The sequence below is a fragment of the Monodon monoceros genome, unplaced genomic scaffold (assembly GCF_005190385.1).
Source record: "Monodon monoceros isolate NGI ecotype Baffin Bay Population unplaced genomic scaffold, NGI_Narwhal_1 Super_Scaffold_21, whole genome shotgun sequence".
In the NCBI taxonomy this organism is placed as follows: Eukaryota; Metazoa; Chordata; class Mammalia; order Artiodactyla; family Monodontidae; genus Monodon; species Monodon monoceros.
In genome coordinates, this window is record NW_021703778.1 from 75485698 (window position 1) to 75505308 (window position 19611).

Below are 19611 nucleotides of genomic sequence, written 5' to 3' on the forward strand. Positions count from 1 at the left end.
CACATTGATTGTTACTGCTAAATGGTTTATTTGTTTGATTCCCCCAGACCATCAGTCCCTGAGTGTGGGGAACGTGTGTTATTTGACTTTGAGTCATAGAATCTGGCACATAACCTGGTATATATTAGATCCTCAATAAATATTTTTGGAACAGATTGTGACTTTTCACAGCATATTGTGATTTCTAGATGTTAAACATTCTAAAACATAGTAATCTTTATTTTCTTGCTCAGTTCTTGCTTTCATGGAGTTTGCAATAAAGTGGGAACTAGAAAAGGAGGGATAGAAAGACAGACGTGTACATAGATATTACAGTGCACAGGACCTCCCGACTGCTGAATTCAGTGCAGGCTTTTAGCCTTTATTTTTTACTCCATCCTGGGCATCACCTGACACTGTTGACCATTCTCTACTAGAAAGTCTCAGTCCTCTAAGCTTCCATACTCCTCTATCCTAGACATGATTTCTTGGTATTGGCTTCTATTCTTTTTGTCTGATAGTAAATTTGGTATTTCCTAGAGTAGTCCACTCTCTCTTTCTTCCTATCCTATACTATCAATTCCAAACCATTTTCCCACCCCAGTACCTCCAGGGCATGTGACAGACTCATCAGGTAACAGTGGCTTCTTAGGCAGTGATTTTTGGCCAGGTTGGGGAACAGAATCCCAGGCACTAGGGAGAGAAGCTCCTTCGGTGAGTGTGATTCATTCTCCCTTCCCCTTGGGCAGATTGCATGTCTTTTTTAACGCCTAGCGCAGTGGCCGGCCATAGTAGGAGCTTAGTGATGGTGAGTGTTTCAATAGCAGCAAGTACAGTGTGCTGTGGGAGCACAGAGCAGGCCACTTAACTGTCTGAGAAAGTTAGAAAAGGCAGCACAGAAGAGTCATCAGTTGAGCCAAACTGAATTCACCAGAAGGACAAGCCTTAAAGGAGATTCTAAGAGGTGGATTTTCAAAGATAAGGAGCTCAATTATTAAAATGTAGGAATATATGAAAGACAAGTGGTTAGGTACACAGAATTCTTTACTCAATCCCCAAGTATTAGGATTAAAAAGTTCTTTCTGAATCTTGAATAAGATGAGTGTAAGTAGGGAATTCCCTGGTGGTCCAGTGGTTAGGACTCTGTGCTTTCACTGCTGAGGGCGTGGGTTTGATTCCTGGTCAGGGAGCTAAGATCCCTCAAGCCACATGGTGCAGCCAAAAAAAAAAAAAAGTAAGGTGTTCTGCATCATTGGACAGGTAATAAATTTGTGGATCTCATTGTTCCCAAGAAATGATATTGGCATGAAGTATTTTGTTAATTTTCATAAAGTTCCATTCACTCAAAACTTACTGAAACATGTTCAAGTGTCAAAGACTATAATAGGTGTTGTATGTTTAATGGTAAGCAAAACAAACATAGCCTCTGCCTGTTATATGGGGTTATAGTCTAGTGAAAAAATAGACATTAAGTAAATAATCACTACAGACACACACACAAACTGTGATAAATGCTATGAAAGAAAAAAGTACAGGGCTATGGGAAAGTGTAATAGTGTGTCCCAGTTGAGATTAGGGTGAAATGAACAGTGTTTAGAGGTTAATTAGGTAAAAAGTCAGAGGGGAAAGGCAGAGGGAAGAGATGTATGAAGTTCTAAAGAAAGATGATTTGGACAAATTGAAGAGGAGGAGCCATTAAGTGGCTCACCTCAGAGGCGTTGCTGGGGAGGAAGGCTGTACCCATTCCCGGCATAGCCACTGCAGAGTCCTGAACTGAGGGGCTGCTGGAGCTGACCTAGTAGCCTTTGCTGGATATTGTGACAGTTGCTGAGGATTCAGGGGGTAATAAGACACATTCTAGAACCTGCCTTGCCCTGCCTAGGGATTCTTATTCTTATCAGGGACAAAGAAATGTAACTAGTTACAATACAGCATGATAAGTACACTAAGATCCTGAGAGGGCATAGAATTCTGAGAGGTCAACCAGCTTTGCCTTGTGGGGAATGGTTGAGATACAGCAGGGTTTTCAAAGATCAGTGAAAAAGGAAGGCCATTTTAGGAACAAGCTATACAACGAAATCAAGGTGTGAGGAGCCGCCAGATGCAGCAGTGACAGTGTAAGTGGAGAGGATGGTGAGATGGAAAAGGCTGGGGATTGGATCTCTAGGACCTGGGGATTGATTGGTATTGAGGGAGAAGTGAGGAAAGGAGTCCACCAGGATACCAGGTTGATCACTTGGGGTGACTGGTGAATGATGCCGTTCACGGGGGTGGCAATGTGTGGGAATGGCAATGTGTGTGGGGAAGAACTGTCCCAATCTGGGCGAGTTTACATGGAGGGATCTGTGAGCTAGCCAAATGGAGATGTCTCATAAGACACAAAGTGGACTAGAGGTAGGAAGAGGTGAGGCCAGGCCAGGGCCAAGAACTGCTCATTTCTTTTCTAATAAACTTTTTATTCTAGAATAGCTTTGGATTTACAGAAAAGTTGTAAAGATGGTACAGAGTTCCCATAGACTTATCATTTATTTAGGTCCTGCTTTCACCTCTTCCTTGAGTTTATGCCATATTGGAATGGGAATCCTTGTTTGCCTAAATATTCCCACATGCATGCATATGGGGTTTAATGTGGTTCAAAAATCAAAACAATATAAAAAGATATATGGTAAAAAAATTTTACTTCAACCCCTGCCCCATCTGCACTGTTCATTCCCACTCCCTACAGATAACTGTTTTTATTAGTCTCTTGTGTACTAATCCTTCCAGTTTTTAAAATGTAAATACAAGCAAGTAATAAGAATATACATTGTATGTTCTCTCCCTTTCTTATACAAAGGTACCACATCATGGACATTGTTCTGCAGCTTGCTTTTCTGCTGAACAGTATATCTTACAGATCAATACATATAGACCTGCACTGTCCGGGAAGGGAGCTACAGGCCGTATGTGGCTACTGAGCACTTGAAATATGGTTGATGCAACTGAAAAACAGAATTAAAAAAAATTTTTTTAAACATCTTTATTGGAGTATAATTGCTTTACAATGGTGTGTTAGTTTCTGCTTTATAACAAAGTGAATCAGCTATAAATATACATATATCCCCATATCCCCTCCCTCTTGCATCTCCCTCCCTCCAACCCTCCCTATCCCACCCCTCTAGGTGGTCACAGAGCACCAAGCTGATCTCCCTGTGCTATGTGGCTGCTTCCCACTAGCTATCTATTTTACATTTGGTAGTGTATATATGTCCATGCCACTCTCTCACTTCGTCCCAGCTTACCCTTCCCCCTCCCCGTGTCCTCAAGTCCATTCTCAATGTCTGCATCTTTATTCCTGTCCTGCCCCTAGGTTTTTTTTTTTTAGATTCCATATATATGTGTTAGCATACGGTATTTGTTTTTCTCTTTCTGATTTACTTCACTCTGTATGACAGACTCTAGGTCCATCCACCTCACTACAAATAACTCAGTTTTGTTTCTTTTTATGGCTGAGTAATATTCCACTCAGCCATATATAAGCCAATATTCCACATATATGTGCCACCTCTTCTTTATCCATTCATCTGTCAGTGGACACTTAGGTTGCTTCCATGTCCTGGCTATTGTAAATAGAGCTGCAGTGAACATTGTGGTACATGACTCTTTTTGAATTATGGTTTTCTTAGGGTATATGCCCAGTAGTGGGATTGCTGGGTCGTATGGTAGTTCTATTTTTAGTTTTTTAAGGAACCTCCGTACTGTTCTCCATAGTGGCTGTATCAATTTACATTCCCACCAACAGTGCAGGAGGGTTCCCTTTTCTCCACACCCTCTCCAGCATTTATTGTTTGTAGATTTTTTGATGATGGCCATTCTGACTGGTGTGAGGTGATACCTCATTGTCGTTTTGATTTGCATTTCTCTGTTGATTAGTGATGTTGAGCATCCTTTCATGTGTTTGTTGGCAATCTGTATATCTTCTTTGGAGAAATGTCTATTTAGGTCTTCTGCCTGTTTTTGGATTGGGTTGTTGTTTTGATATTGAGCTGCATGAGCTGCTTGTAAATTTTGGAGATTAATACTTTGTCAGTTGCTTCGTTTGCAAATATTTTCTCCCATTCTGAGGGTTGTCTTTTCGTCTTGTTTATGGTTTCCTTTGCTGTGCAAAAGCTTTGAAGTTTCGTTAGGTCCCATTTGTTTTTATTTCCATTTCTCTACGAGGTGGGTCAAAAAGGATCTTGCTGTGATTTATGTCATAGAGTGTTCTGCCTATGTTTTCCTCTAAGAGTTTGATAGTGTCTGGTCTTACATTTAGGTCTTTAATCCATTTTGAGTTTATTTTTGTGTATGGTGTTAGGGAGTGTTCTAATTTCATTCTTTTACATGTAGCTGTCCAGGTTTCCCAGCACCACTTATTGAAGAGGCTGTCTTTTCTCCATTGTATATTCTTGCCTCCTTTGTCAAAAATAAGGTGACCATAGGTGCATGGGTTTATCTCTGGGCTTTCTATCCTGTTCCATTGATCTATATTTCTATTTTTGAGCCAGTACCATACTGTCTTGATTACTGTAGCTTTGTAGTATAGTCTGAAGTCTGGGAGCCAAAAACAGAATTTTAAATTTTATTTAATTTACATTTAGGTTTATAAATGGAAGCACTGTAAAATATTTTCCCATTAAACTCAACTCTGTTGTTTTGGTAGGATTGCATTTCACTTTAACCATTTAAAATACAGCATCTAAATTGAAATGTGGTATAGTGTGAATGGTGCACTGAATTTCAAAGACTTAGTACAAAAAAAACTATCTTAATAATGTTTTACAATGTTTGCATGTTGAAATAATAATGTTTTTGATATATTAAATAGTAAAATTTTACCAATTTCTTTTTGCTTTTAAAATGTGGCTACTATTAAAATCACACATGTGGCTCAAACTGTAATTTCTACTGGACATCACTGATACAGAGCTGTTATTTTTTTTTACAGTTGTATAGTATTCCATTGCATAGAGTATCATACTTTATTTAACCAGTCCCCTGTCGATGTATACTTGTTTCCAATCTTTTACCATTAAAAATACAGAAATGCTTAACCTTGTCCATGCATCACTTCATATGTGTGCAGGTTGATCTGTGAAGTGAATCTCCCATATTGAGGTTGCTGGGTTAAAGAGTAAAAGCATTCATAATTTTGATACCACTATATTGTCCTCCATACGAGTTGTACCAGTTTGCACTCCTACTAGCAATGTGTGTATGTGCACTAGTTTCCCCACATACTGCCATTTTTTTTTTTTTTTTTTTTTTTTCGGTACGCGGGCCTCTCACTGTTGTGGCCTCTCCCGCTGCGGAGCACAGGCTCCGGACACGCAGGCTCAGCGGCCATGGCTCACGGGCCCAGCCGCTCCGCGGCATGTGGGATCTTCCCAGACCGGGGCACAAACCCGTGTCCCCTGCATCGGCAGGCGGACTCTCAACCACTGCGCCACCAGGGAAGCCCCATACTGCCATTTTAAACCACAGAATCTACATGTTGGGGATGTAATAAGGAACATGTTTCTTTTTGCTAATTCTGAGAGTTTTAAGAAGAAATCACAAATGGTTTGCCTAATTTATTTTTTCATTAAACCTCCTATTGATGATAAAACTTTTAGAATCACCATTTTAGAATGGACTCTTTTTTTCCTTTTGTTACTGAAAAATGTGAAAGAATTAACCCAGTTTTCCTGGACTACAAATTTCTTTGGAAGTTGTAGCTTTTGTCATATTCAGATCTAGGAAGAGAGACTTTGTGAGAGTTCAAAAAACTTTTTGTTTTTTAAAGAGATGTAGACTTCTCACATCCCTCCAGCAGCCTCCGCTGGCTGTGGTGGACTAACAGTACAAGGCAGATGCAGTTGCATGGTTTTGCATACTGTCCGTTTATCAGTTCCCTGAATGAGTTCTACTGAATTGTAAACACATTCTAACTTAATGGGCTGCGTAACTGAGGAAATCTACTGACAGCGTAACTGAGCTTATAAGTAGCCATAATCATTAGACAGTCCACTCCATTTACTTTATTAGTAAACTACAGAAAAAGTTTATCTTTACACCTTTAGGATCCAGCAGTTGTCCCTCTTTTGAGACTTGTGTGCCCTCTACTGCCCTCTTTGCCTTTTTGTTTTTTCAGATTGAAATGAAGAACCAAGCATTCAGCATCCAAAACCAAATTGCTTCAAGTTTTCCATTCATAGGAATCTGAAAATAAGATTCTCATGAAATCTCACTATATAGTTGGGGATATGGCAGATAACTTAATAAATGAGTATAATGGAAACTCTTGGCTTCCAGAGATTATAAACTCACATTTTGGCAAATTCTAGAGGCATAGAAATGTATCTTATAGCAAATATGACTATGGGCATTTACTATCTTTAATAGTTTATTGATTTTCAATATGAAAAGGTTAAGAAAAGGAATAAAAGCTGAGACTATTAATGTTGATAGTGATGTAGGAAGAACACTAAGGACACTGGGACTCACTGGAAGGGTCATCTTTGGTAATTGTTAATATTGAGTCATTTCTGTTGTGCTTAAGTTACAGAATAAATAAATAGACAACTTTCTAATAGGAAGAAGCTGCACCACAGCTATTCTTCGTGTCCCTTTTTGCTTCTGTTGCTAATTTTGTTTAATTATTTTGTTTCAGGAAGGGTTTTCACTCGTTGGTAGCAAGAACTGGTTGAAGATTGTAAGACGCATGGATTGTCTGTTGTTTGGAACAACGATAAAGGCAAGATGCTTTGTGGCCAACTGTTTTTTGGTGGTTTTTTTTGTTTTTGCAGTACGCGGGCCTCTCACTGTTGTGGCCTCTCCCCTTGCGGAGCACAGGCTCCGGACGCGCAGGCTCAGCGGCCATGGCTCACGGGCCCAGCTGCTCCACGGCACGTGGGATCTTCCCGGACCGGGGCACGAACCTGTGTCCCCTGCATCGGCAGGCGGACTCCCAGCCACTGCGCCACCAGGGAAGCCCATGGCCAACTGTTTATAAGCAACTGATCATACCCTTCTTATCTGCTAAGTGTGTATGGGAGTGGGTGCAGGAGCTTCTCTTTGCAGGTGAAATGGTACTGGGAAGAACACATTTAAGAAAAGTTTGCATTATGAGCAAAACATGAAACAAGGAGTGTTAAGAGGCAGAAGCATTGTTAGTAAGAGGATGTTGCTGAAGAGCCAGGGCTTTGATTGATCTTTCAGTACCTGTCTGACAGAGCTGTGCAACCATTTTCCATCCCCCAGCACAAAATGGGAGGAGGTGGACTTACATCATTGTTTGCCTTGCTATTTAGATGTTTAAAAGGTGTGTATTTTCAAATACTTCACTAAATATGTCTTTTCATTTTTTCTCTTTAATACTAAATAATAAAATTCCCTTTTATTTGCTTCCTAGCTGTATTAAACGTAAAGAATGATCCTCATCAAAGCAACATGAAGACTAATCACCTGGATTCTTTTCTTTCAGAAATAACTATAAAAACCAGTCTGTTAACATTCACTGACTAGATAATATTGAAATTTAGGTAAAAGATCATAATTTTTAATGGGCTCATAGACTGAGAGTTGAAAGAGGTCTTCAAGAGCATCTAATAGGAGGGTCTTTATCAGTCCCTCCAAAGGATGCTCAGAGAATTCAGAAGGTCCATGAACTCCATGGATTTTCACTGACTTTTTAAAAAAATTATTAATTAATTTATTTTTGACTGCATTGGGTCTTCGCTGCTGCACGTGGAGGCCACTCTTGGTTATGGCACACGGACTTCTCATCGCAGTGGCTTCTCTTGTTGCGGAGCACGGGCTCTAGACCCACAGCTTCAGTAGATACGGCACGCCGCGGGCTCTGTAGCTGTGGTGCATGGGCTTAGTTGCTCCGCAGCATGTGGGATCTTCCCGGACCAGGGCTCAAACCTGTGTCCCCTGCATTGGCAGGCGGATTCCCAGCCACTGCGCCACCAGGGAAGTCCCTTCACGGACTTTTAACTGAAATATATCATTTCCTTCAATTATGAATGTTGACATCAGACCACATTTGCACCAGTAGAAATCACATATCTTCATATCACGTTTCAGTTGTTTAAGATATCTTAAATGTCATTTATGCTCATCACTACCCCAGTATTATGGTGGTTGTTAGTCCTGCTGCTAGATCTTTTTATTGAGTACATTAATAAGGAAGCATGTGTATTATTAGTTTACAAATTAGTGTTTTAATATTGTAATGAATTATTTCAGTGTATTTGGTTTCTTTTGTACTCTTATATATTTTATGTGATTAAAAACATTGTTCTGAGAAGGGTCCTCTGGCTTCACCAGACTGCCGAAGGGGTCTGGAGCACATACTCAAAACATTCAGGAGCCCCTGTTTTCATTTTACATGTGAGGAAACTGAATTCAACATAAGCCAGTAGCTGTCAGAAAACTGGGCCACCTATTGGTCTTCTGACTTCCAGCCCAGGACTGTGTCATGCTGCATGAATGTAGGTGTCTTACAAAGTTACACCATGCCATATGTCTGATATTTGAGTTGTAATTTTTTCCTGATTATGTTAAATTTTTAAATTAAAGAGAAAAATAAAAAATAATTTGATCACTCAAAAATAATAATTAACATTTTGAAGTTTTTACTAGGCATATATATTGTATCCATTAGGATAGTGTTCAGATGCATGTGACAGAAAATCCACATATAATGGCCCCCCAAAATAGGGGGTTATTTTTTTGACTATATATGAAATCCAGAAGCAGGCAGTAGCTAGCAATTGGCTCAGCAACTCCACCCTGCTGAGGTCAACACCTTTGCAATTCCCTTGGCCTCTCCCTCACATTTTCAAAATGGCTACTACAGCTCTGTTATATTTCCATTCATAGGAGACCAGCTTCATCTGTTCCTTTTGTAAGGAAAGCATAAACTTTCCTGTAAGGCTCTCCACCTCCCACAACCCCTGACAGATGCCTGCTTCTGTCTCATGGACCAGAACAGTGTACTGTGGCCATCCCAATCTGCCAAGATTAGCAAATGAGTGTTTGGCTTTTCCAGCCTCTGGTGTGGATTGGCTCATGGCAAATGAACAGTGTCTGCCATATAGATAATTTATAAATTTGGGATTGTGGTACACAGAGTGCTTTGTATTCTTCTTTTCTCATGTAACATTATATCTGGAACATTATACCAAGTCATTTCTTAAGTCTTTGAAAACATGATTTTCCATGACTACCTAGTATTTTTACTGTTTGGATGCACCATGAATCAGTTAAGTAATTCCTGATTTTTCACTACTGTAAAAATGTTTTGATTTTCGTAAGGATTTATTTACAGGGTTGTTGAGATAGAAGTACTAAAAGTATGAATGTTTATTTTGTAAATGTGCCTTCCAGATAGGTTGTCCCTGTTTCTGCAGCACTAATGATATGTAAAAATGCTCATTTATCCACATCCTCTCCAACTGGATGATATAATTTAAATTTAAAAATAAGTTTCCAATTTGATAAGCAAAAATGAGCATCTTCGTTTAATTTGCATTTCTTTGGTAACTAATGGGAATGAATATTTTTTGTGTGTTTCTTAGCCATGTGTATTTCTTCTGTGAATCACCTGTCTACTGCTTTTGCCTAATTTTCATCTTCAAAATCTTTACTCTATATATAGAGATTACATATAAAATGCATGTATAGATGTTATATAGAAAAAAATGTATTTTGTGTAGTTATATAATTTTATATGTGATATTTGTATATATATCATATACAGATTTTTAAATATTTAAGTTTAGGATCCTTTTGTTATTGTGAATGGTATTCTTTATCCCAAACATATTTCTAGCTGCTATTACGAGATTTTTTCTGAATTATTTTAAATTTAACTTCCTAACTAAACTTTTATTAGCTCTGATAATTTAATTTTTAGGAAAGTAATTTTATAATCTGCAAACAATGGTAATTTACTTCCCATAGTTTGTACTTACTACTTTTCTCACCTTACTGAATTATCTAGACCTTCCAGAACACTGTAATTAGACAATTATACAGCCATCCTTGACATCTTACTGACTTGAATGGGAACCAGTATTTAGACATTAAGAATATTTCTGTCTGTTGATTGGATATTCTTTACCATGTTAGGGAGATAGTCTTTCAGATATAGTTTATTTACTAATACTTTTATCAGGATTACAAATTAAATTTTAACACCTATCAAGATCATGATTTGTTTCATTTTTTTTAATCCTTTGATCTATCGATATATTAATACTGAGCCAACAGATTCTTCTTTTTGCCTTACCTGGCAAAGGGTACACAACTTTAGTGCTTCTTGCCTTGGATAACTTTTAGTTAACCAAGTATTACATAACAAATATTCTTGTTTAAATTGACAAATAGAAGTATTTTGAAATAAAACTTTCATTCCTTTGACAGAAATTTAAAACTTAAATTCAGGGGGCAATAAAGATTATATTTCTTTTCTCTCTGGCCAAAATAAGTAGATTGTATAAGATCTGCCTACTTGTAAGGTGGGCTTCCTTTTTTGCAGTAATTGTAATCAAAATGGTCTTGGCTGATTGGCTAACATATCTGAAGAGACTTTGGTTCAAAGGAGTAACCCTAAACCACTGTCCTCACCTCCAGTAACTCACTGAAGAATTTTTTTCATGGTTTTGTCTAGCTTCAGCCTTGAGTATCACCTCTTTGTTTCAAAGCAAAGGATCAAAGAAAATGTTTGTCCCTTCTCTGGTGAAGTCCATATACCCCCAATCCCAATTTCTACATAGAGGAATTCACTTCTAGTGGTGGGGAAAACTGCTCCAGTGGGCTCCTAGTGGTGATGGGAAATTTCTTATACATCTGGGTGATGAATCTAAAACCAGCAGGAAAACATGCCTATGTTTGTGAGGATTTTCATGTCTCCTTGGCTGTCTTCCTACATGGTGGTAACTGGGCCCTGCGTCTTCCTGCGTGCTATACCCTGTAACATTAGCTGTCTGCATGGAGATGCCATTCACACTTGTGAGTCAGCATTTAATTGGCCCAGTGCTTCCCAGATTTCTTGTATGTACGTGAAGATAAATGTACAGAGACAGGCACTTACCCTTGACTTGTTTCCTCAAGGAGTTTTCTATTAGTTGTAAGAACTTGAAATTAAGTGTTTTGAAGCAGAGTGGGAACAACTTAAAATATAGTAATTTGGGGAATTCGCTGGTGGTTCAGGGGTTGGGACTCCATGCTTTCACTGCCAAGGGCCCGGGTTTAATCCCTGGTAGGGGAACTGAGATCCCACAAGTCGTGTGGCGTGGCCAATGTGTGTGTGTGTGTATAATTTTGAGCTAATCTCCATAGATGACAGACACTGGAGACTGTTTATTTGGGACAGTTCATGGCTGTTAGTATATACTTGAAAAACTTTCATTTCACAACAAGGAGCTCTTTCTGACTTTTAATTATGGTATAAAAATAAATCTCATCAAGATTTTCAACCTAGGAGTCCTTTTTGTTAACCATGTGGCAGGTTTTCTATTGTGACACTAAGGATGTGGGATGAAGATATCTCATTTTCAGATTTTTCCTGATGTACCTTGGCTTTATCTTGGGTCCACATGTATTGAAGTGGTATTTCTGGTTTCTGATGATAAGCTCAAATTCTGTCCGAGAATTTTACAGAAGCAAACATGGAGCAAAACATCAGGCTATCAGACATAAAACCTTCCCTGTCATTTCTTGGAACTACATTTCAAAGAAACCCTTAACTGTCTGAACTCATTCTTAATGTACACTCACATATATATGTATATAGATACCTCTAGACAAGTGGTCTGAGATTTCTGCTCTTATATACTTAATAATTGTGTTTCTACATAGAGCTTTCATCTAGCTATGAGGCATAATTTTTTATGTGATTATTTCTGAAAAGGTTAGATAATTACAGAATCATCATGGAAATAGCTAATATAAAGGTATTTCATATAGATGTACCCAGGTACAGTCTAAACTAGGGTGAGCTGGAAACAACTAATTAATTGTAAACAAGAAAGCTCAGTTTCACAGAAGACTAATAGAATTACCAAAAACTGAATGTAGAGTTCTCTTATCAGTTCTTTCCCCTTCCTTAAGGAAAGTTAGCTTTCAGAGACTCTTGATAATTTGGGGATTATTCATCCAAGAGAAAAATGGCTGAGGAAATGAATAGGCAATACACAAAAGAAAAAATACGAATGACTAATACACATAAGAAAAATATTCATATTTTTTCATTGTTGGAGGGGGCAGTGATAATGGATTACTTTTATACTCAGGAGAAAAAAATTAAATGTATTAAAAAATGAAGAGAACCCAACAGAGGCAGTAAAGGGGGAGTGTTGTCTATTCTTCTAGACATGATACCTTACCACTACTTAGCCATGCCAAGTTTTCTATATCCTAAAGATGTGGCTTTGCTTGATGGCTTTATCTAAAAATTTAAATAGGGTAAACTGTGAACAGGAAAATCAAGGATTTTCACTTATAGGAACTTTCAGGATTTTGTTAACTGTGGTTAGAAACATTTTCCAGTTAGCAGTGTGACTTGTGTATTTAATAAATGAAAAATGCTGTTACTATGTTAGCATCTGAATTTCTTCACAGAAGAAATTGAACAAAGGTACACAATACATACCACCCATTTGGGGTGGCTTTTGTGTAAGCTGAGTCCTCTAAAACTAGGCAGGATATCAGACTATAAAAAGGAAACTACTTCTATTAAAATAATGGGTTTATTGTTGTTATTGTTACAATTTAGTTCTATTTTTAAACTTACAATTAAATAAATTTGATGTAGTTGCCACTTCTAAAAATTTTAATTGCATCTCTCCCATATTTGTGGACTTGCCAGGGGATGTAACTCATACAGCAAATTAAAGGCAACATGTGATTCATTTGTCTGTGTGATTTGTACGTTAAGTCTGGCCTCTTTAAGGATAAAGGGCACTACAGATTATTAATATGAGATACATTAGCTCTCAGCATTTGCCTGCCCCTTATCCCGTTTTGTTTTTCAAGTTCTCTGGCTTGTTTAATGTGTATCTACCTGGTTAGCTCTTTTATATACTCAGGTTTGGAAAACTTTGTTGAGCCAGGACTATTAGCTTCACTGATTTTCCACCTGAGGAATTAGATGGTATGAAACCTTTGTTCCAAAGTAAGACAAAACATTGATCTTTTACTGCAGTCAGTATAGTGACCTTCCTGGTCTTTATGATATGGGCTTTTCCATTTTTGCTGATGTCTGCCAGCTCCTTGAGGGAAATGAGTTTAGTATGAGGAACAGCTCCCAAAAGGGAGAAGAAAACTAACGGCTTTTCTATACCCACATCAACAATCTAGGGCAACTACTCCCTTATTCATACCTCTTCCCCTTCAAACAAAGGGAAGACCTCACGGTGAATAACAGTAAAGTGATAGGACACGAGGGTCACTGAGGATATCTTCTGATTTGTCACACAGAACAAGAGTCGTATGTTCCGGGTGCAGTTTAGTGGAGGCTCAAAGGAGCAGGCGCTGGAACACTGCTGCAGCTGCGTGCAGAACCTGGCCCAGTACCTCACTGTCCAGGTGCCTGACGGAATCAGCCAGGAGCTCAGGCCGAGTCCTAGCCCACTGTGGACAGGTGAAAGCCAACGGAAGGGCTGTGCGCAGAGCATCCCACCACAGCATGATGTAAGTAGGCGAGGGTGTGGCTGTACGAGAAACCTGACAAGTTAATGCTCTATGGGGGCCGAAATCACAGTGGAATTTGCTGAGTCCGCCAGGTTTGTAAGTTAAGGATATCTAATGTTGAGTGACTTATTTTTATTGATGTATAATTAACTTATAGTATTAGTTTCAGGTGTACAGTATAGTGATGATAGTTTTATACATTACAAAATGATCACAGTAAGTCTAGTTACCATCTGTCACCATACAAAGTTATTAAAATATTATTGACTATATTCCCTATGCTGACATTAGGTCCGTGACTCATAACTGGAAGTTTGTGCCTCTTAATCCCTTTCACTTAGTTTGCCCATCGCCCCCCACTCTGCAACCACATTTGTTCTCTGTATTGATGAGTCTGTTTGTTTCATTTGTTCGTTTGCTTTGTTTTTTAGATTCCACATATTTTAGTGTGTATATATACCTCATTTGTGTATATATTCCGTTGTGTGTGTGTGTGTGTGTATACATATACACACACAGACCTCATCTTACCCAGTCTAATTTATTGATGTACACACAGGTTGCTTCTGTATCTTGGCTACTGTAAATAATGCTGCACTGAACACAGGGGTGCATATATCTTTTATTAGTGTTTTTGTTTGCTTCGGATAAATACGCAGAGTGGAATTACTAGATCATATGGTAGTTCAATTTTTAATTTTTTGAGGAACTACCATACTGTTTTGCATAGTAGCTACCAATTTACATTCCCACCACCTGTGCATGAGTTCCTTTTTCTCCACATCCTCACTGACACTTATTATTTCTTGTCTTTTTGATGACAGCCATTCTGACAGTTGTGAGGTAATATCTTGTGGTTCGATTGCATTTCCCTGATGATGAGTGACGTTGAGCATCTTTCCATGCACCTCAGGCAAGGGCAACAAAAGCAAAAATAAATAAATGGGACTGCATCCAACTAAAAAAAAGCTTTGCACAGGGAAGGAAATCCTCACCAGAACAAAAGGGCAACCTATTGAATGGGAGAAGGTATTTGCAAATGATACATCCAATAAAGGGTTAATATCCAAAATTACAAGAACTCATACAACTCAGTATCAAAAAAGACCCAAACAATCTCATTAAAAAATGGGCAGAGGACCTGAATAGACGTTTTTTTCCAAAGAAGACACAGTGATTTTTTTTTTTTTTTTTTTTAAATTTAAGGTTGAGTCTCACTGTAGCTACCTGTAATACTAGGAATTAGATTAGCTGGGAGCCCCAGGTGTATTATGGGTGTCACTATAGAACAGTGGTTCTCAAAGCATGATCCACGGACCCTTCCCTGAGACCTTTTCCAGGGTCCACAAAGTCCACAGTATTTCTGTAATAATATTAAGATGTTATCTGCCCTTTTGCTATATGGATATTTGTGTTAATGGGACAAAAGCATTGTGAGCTTTTGTGAGCTGTCACCTTAGCACAGATCAAGGCAGTGGCATCCAACTGTACGCAGTCAGGCTTTTCACTGGTCACTGAAGTAAGAACCAACTAACAAAACCATCTGTATTCTGACGCACGATGGCTTTCTCCTGGAAAGCACCTGTATGAATGCACTGGGTGCTGAACCAGTGCATTTCTTCATGGAACACTGTATTACTTGAACAACGGACAGACTCTGGTTATTCAGATTTGGGTGTTTGGTGACATTTTCTCGAATGAAGTGAGCCTGTCATTTTAAGAAAACAACTGATAAGCTGTTCGAGTGAAAATTAGAATCCTGGAAAACTTGTATCTGCCACTTGAGCTTCACACAGCTTCCTAACCCAGAAGACCTTCCTGATGGTACTACTAATGAACGTGATTTTTAAAATAAGTAAGTGCAAAATGTTTCAACATTTGGGAGATCTGTATAGTCCAGCGAACCAGTATTTTTCAAGTGACGAATATATGATGCTACAAAATCATGCATGGATGAAGGACCCAAAGTGCAAAATAGGGACTTCCCTGGTGGTGCAGTGGTTAAGAATACACCTGCCGATGCAGGGGACGTGGGTTCGATCCCAGGAAGATGCCACCTGCCACGGAGCAGCTAAGCCCGTGCACCACAACTACTGAGCCGCGCACCGCAACTACTGACCCCACGTGCTGTAACTACTGAGCCTGAGCCCGCACGCTCTAGGGCCTATGTGCTGCAACTACTGAGCGTGCATGCTGCGACTGCTGAAGCCCACGCACCTAGAGCCTGTGCTCCACATCAAGAGAAGCCACCACAATGTGAAGCCCACGTGCTGCAATGAAGAGTAGCCCCTGCTCGCTGCAACCAGAGAAAGCCTGCACGTAGCAACAAAGACACAACGCAGCCAAAAAGAAATTAAAAAAAAGTAAAAAGATCACAAATTTTTCAAAGTGCAAAACAGACTAATGGATTCTGTTTATTTACTTTTGTACCCCTTAATCTCTCTCACCTATTTCACTCGTTCTCCTTCCCCATCTCCTCAAAAAATACCTAGAGACAAATGACAATGAAAACACGACAATCCAAAACCTATGGGATGCAGCAAAACCAGTTCTAAGAGGGAAGTTTATAGCTATACAAGCCTACCTCAAGAAACAAGAAAAATCTCAAATAAATAATCTAACCTTACACCTAAAGGAACTAGAGAAAGAAGAACAAACAAAACCCAAAGTTAGCAGAAGGAAAGAAATCATAAAGATCAGAGCAGAAATAAATGAAATAAAAACAAAGAAAACAATAGCAAAGATCAATAAAACTAAAAGCTGGTTCTTTGAGAAGATAAACAAAATTGATAAACCACTAGCCAGACTCATCAAGAAAAAGAGGGAGAGGACTCAAATCAATAAAATTAGAAATGAAAAAGGAGAAGTTACAACAGACACCGCAGAAATACAAAGCATCATAAGAGACTACTACAAGCAACTCTGTGCCAACAAAATGGACAACCTGGAAGAAATGGACAAATTCTTAGAAAGGTATAACATTCCAAGACTGAACCAGGAAGAAACAAAATATGAACAGACCAATCACAAGTAATGAAATTGAAACTGTGATTAAAAATCTTCCAACAAACAAAAGTCCAGGACCAGATGGCTTCACAGGTGAATTCTATCATTTAGAAAAGAGCTAACACCCATCCTTCTCAAACTCTTCCAAAAAATTGCGGAGGAAGGAACACTCCCAAACTCATTCTATGAGGCCACCATCACCCTGATACCAAAACCAGATGATACCAAAACCAGACAAAGATACTACAAAAAAAGAAAATTACAGACCAATATCACTGATGAATAGAGATGCAAAAATCCTCAACAAAATACTAGCAAACAGAATCCAACAACACATTAAAAGGATCATACACCATGATCAAGTGGGATTTATCCCAGGGATACAAGGGTTCTTCAGTATAGGCAAATCAATCAATGTGATAAACCATATTAACAAATTGAAGAATAAAAACCATATGATCATCTCAATAGATGCAGAAAAAGCTTTTGACAAAATTCAACACCCATTTATGATAAAAACTCTCCAGAAAGTGGGCATACAGGGAAGGTACCTCAACATAATGAAGCCCATATACAACAAACCCACAGCAAACATTCTCAATGGTGAAAAATTGAAAGCATTTCCTCTAAGATCAGGAATGAGACAGGGATGTCCACTCTCACCGCTATTATTCAACATAGTTTTGGAAGTCCTAGCCACGGCAATCAGAGAAGAAAAATAAGTAAAAGGAATACAAATTGGAAAAGAAGAAGTAAAACTGTCACTGTTTGCAGATGACATGATACTATACATAGAGAATCCTAAAAATGCCACCAGAAAACTAATAGAGCTAATCAATGAATTTGGTAAAGTTGCAGGATACAAAATTAATGCACAGAAATCTCTTGCATTCCTATACACTAATGAGGAAAAATCTGAAAGAGAAATTATGGGAACACTCCCATTTACCTTTGCAACAAAAAGAATAAAATACCTAGGAATAAACCTACCTAGGGAGACAAAAGACCTGTATGCAGAAAACCATAAGACACTGATGAAAGAAATTAAAGATGATACCAACAGATGCAGAGATATACCATGTTCTTGGATTGGAAGAGTCGATATTGTGAAAATGACTATACTACCCAAATCTACAGATTCAATGCAATCCCTATCAGATTACCAATGGCATGTTTTACGGAACTAGAACAAATCATCTTAAAATTTGTATGGAGACACAAAAGACCCCGAATAGCCAAAGCAGTCTTGAAGGAAAAAAACAGAGCTGGAGGAATCAGACTCCCTGACTTCAGACTGTACTACAAAGCTACAGTAATCAAGACAATATGGTACTGGCACAAAAACAGAAACACAGATCACTGGAACAAGATAGAAAGCCCAGAGGTAAACCCACGCACCTATGGTCAACTAATCTATGACAAAGGAGGCAAAGATATACAATGGAGAAAAGACAGTCTCTTCAATAAGTGGTGCTGGGAAAACTGGACAGCTACAGGTAAAAGAATGAAATTAGAACACCTCCCTAACACCATACACAAAAATAAACTCAAAATGGATTAGAGACCTAAATGTAAGACTGGACACTATAAAACTCTTAGAGGAAAACATAGGAAGAACATTCTTTGACGTAAGTCACAGCAAGATCTTTTTTGATCCACCTCGTAGAGAAATGGAAATAAAAACAAAAATAAACAAGTGGGACCTAATGAAACTTCAAAGCTTTTGCACAGGAAAGGAAACCATAAACAAGACGAAAAGGCAGCCCTCAGAATGGGAGAAAATATTTGCAAATGAATCAACGGACAAAGGATTAATCTCCAATATACATAAACAGCTCATGAAGCTCAATAGTAAAAAAACAACCCAATCCAAAAATGGGCAGAAGACCTAAATAGACATTTCTCCAAAGAAGGTATACACATGGCCAAGAAGCACATGAAAAGCTGCTCAACTATTAGAGAAATGCAAATCAAAACTACGATGAGGTATCACCTCACACCAGTTAGAATGAGCATCATCAGAGAATCTACAAACAACAAATGCTGGAGAGGGTGTGGAGAAAAGGGAACTCTCTTGCACTGTTGGTGGGAATGTAAATTGATACAGCCACTATGGAGAACCGTATGGAGGTTCCTTAAAAAACTAAAAATCGAGCTACCATATGATCCTCCAATTATATCTGGAGAAAAACATAGTCCTAAAGGATACATGCACCCCAGTGTTCACTGTAGCACTGTTTACAATAGCCAAGACATGGAAGCAACCTAAATGTCCATCTACAGGGGAATGAATAAAGAAGATGTGGTACATATATACAATGAACTATTACTCAGCCATTAAAAAGAATGAAATAATGCCATTTTGCAGCAACATGGACCTAGAAATTGTCATACTGAGTGAAGTCAGAGGAGGACAAATATATGATATCGCTTCTCCAATATAAAATAAAAAGTTTGAAAAAACATTAATGACTTCAAAGTTAATGCTGTTTTTTATTATCTTAAAATCAATAGTGGATACTCAGGTGATCAATGTACCATTATGCCTTCATGTATTTTATATTATTTTGTACTTATTCATGTTTGAATAAAAATAAAACGATAAAAAAAAACCCCACAATGAGATATCCTCACACCTGTCAGAATGGCTATTATCAAAAAGACAAGATGTGGAGTAAAGAGAACCACTGGTGCACTCTTGGTGGGAATGTAAATTGGTACAACTGCTATGAAAAACAGTACAGAGATTGCTTAGACCAAAGGATTTTAGTATAACAGAGTATAAAAAATTCCTTGCTGGGATTTCAGATTCTACCTTGAAAATAACCTTTAAGAAACTACCACTTGTTGAGTTTTGGTGTCATATCAAGGAATATCCACAATTAACTGAAAAACCCATTTTTAAAAAAAAACTTTCCATCTATA

At 38.3% G+C, this 19611-nt stretch overlaps 1 protein-coding gene across 2 annotated transcripts in view; it reads left to right on the forward strand.

Annotated features, from left to right (window-relative positions):
* The window catches only part of REC114 (REC114 meiotic recombination protein), a 97425-nt gene that overhangs the window by 71199 nt on the left and 6615 nt on the right, over positions 1–19611 (forward strand). The window contains exons 3-4 of one of the 2 annotated variants that reach the window (XM_029237249.1): positions 6650–6733; positions 13468–13680. In XM_029237249.1, the coding sequence (XP_029093082.1) occupies positions 6650–6733; positions 13468–13680 (297 nt within the window). The remainder of the gene's footprint in view (positions 1–6649; positions 6734–13467; positions 13681–19611) is intronic. The other variant, XM_029237248.1, reaches the window with a different exon arrangement.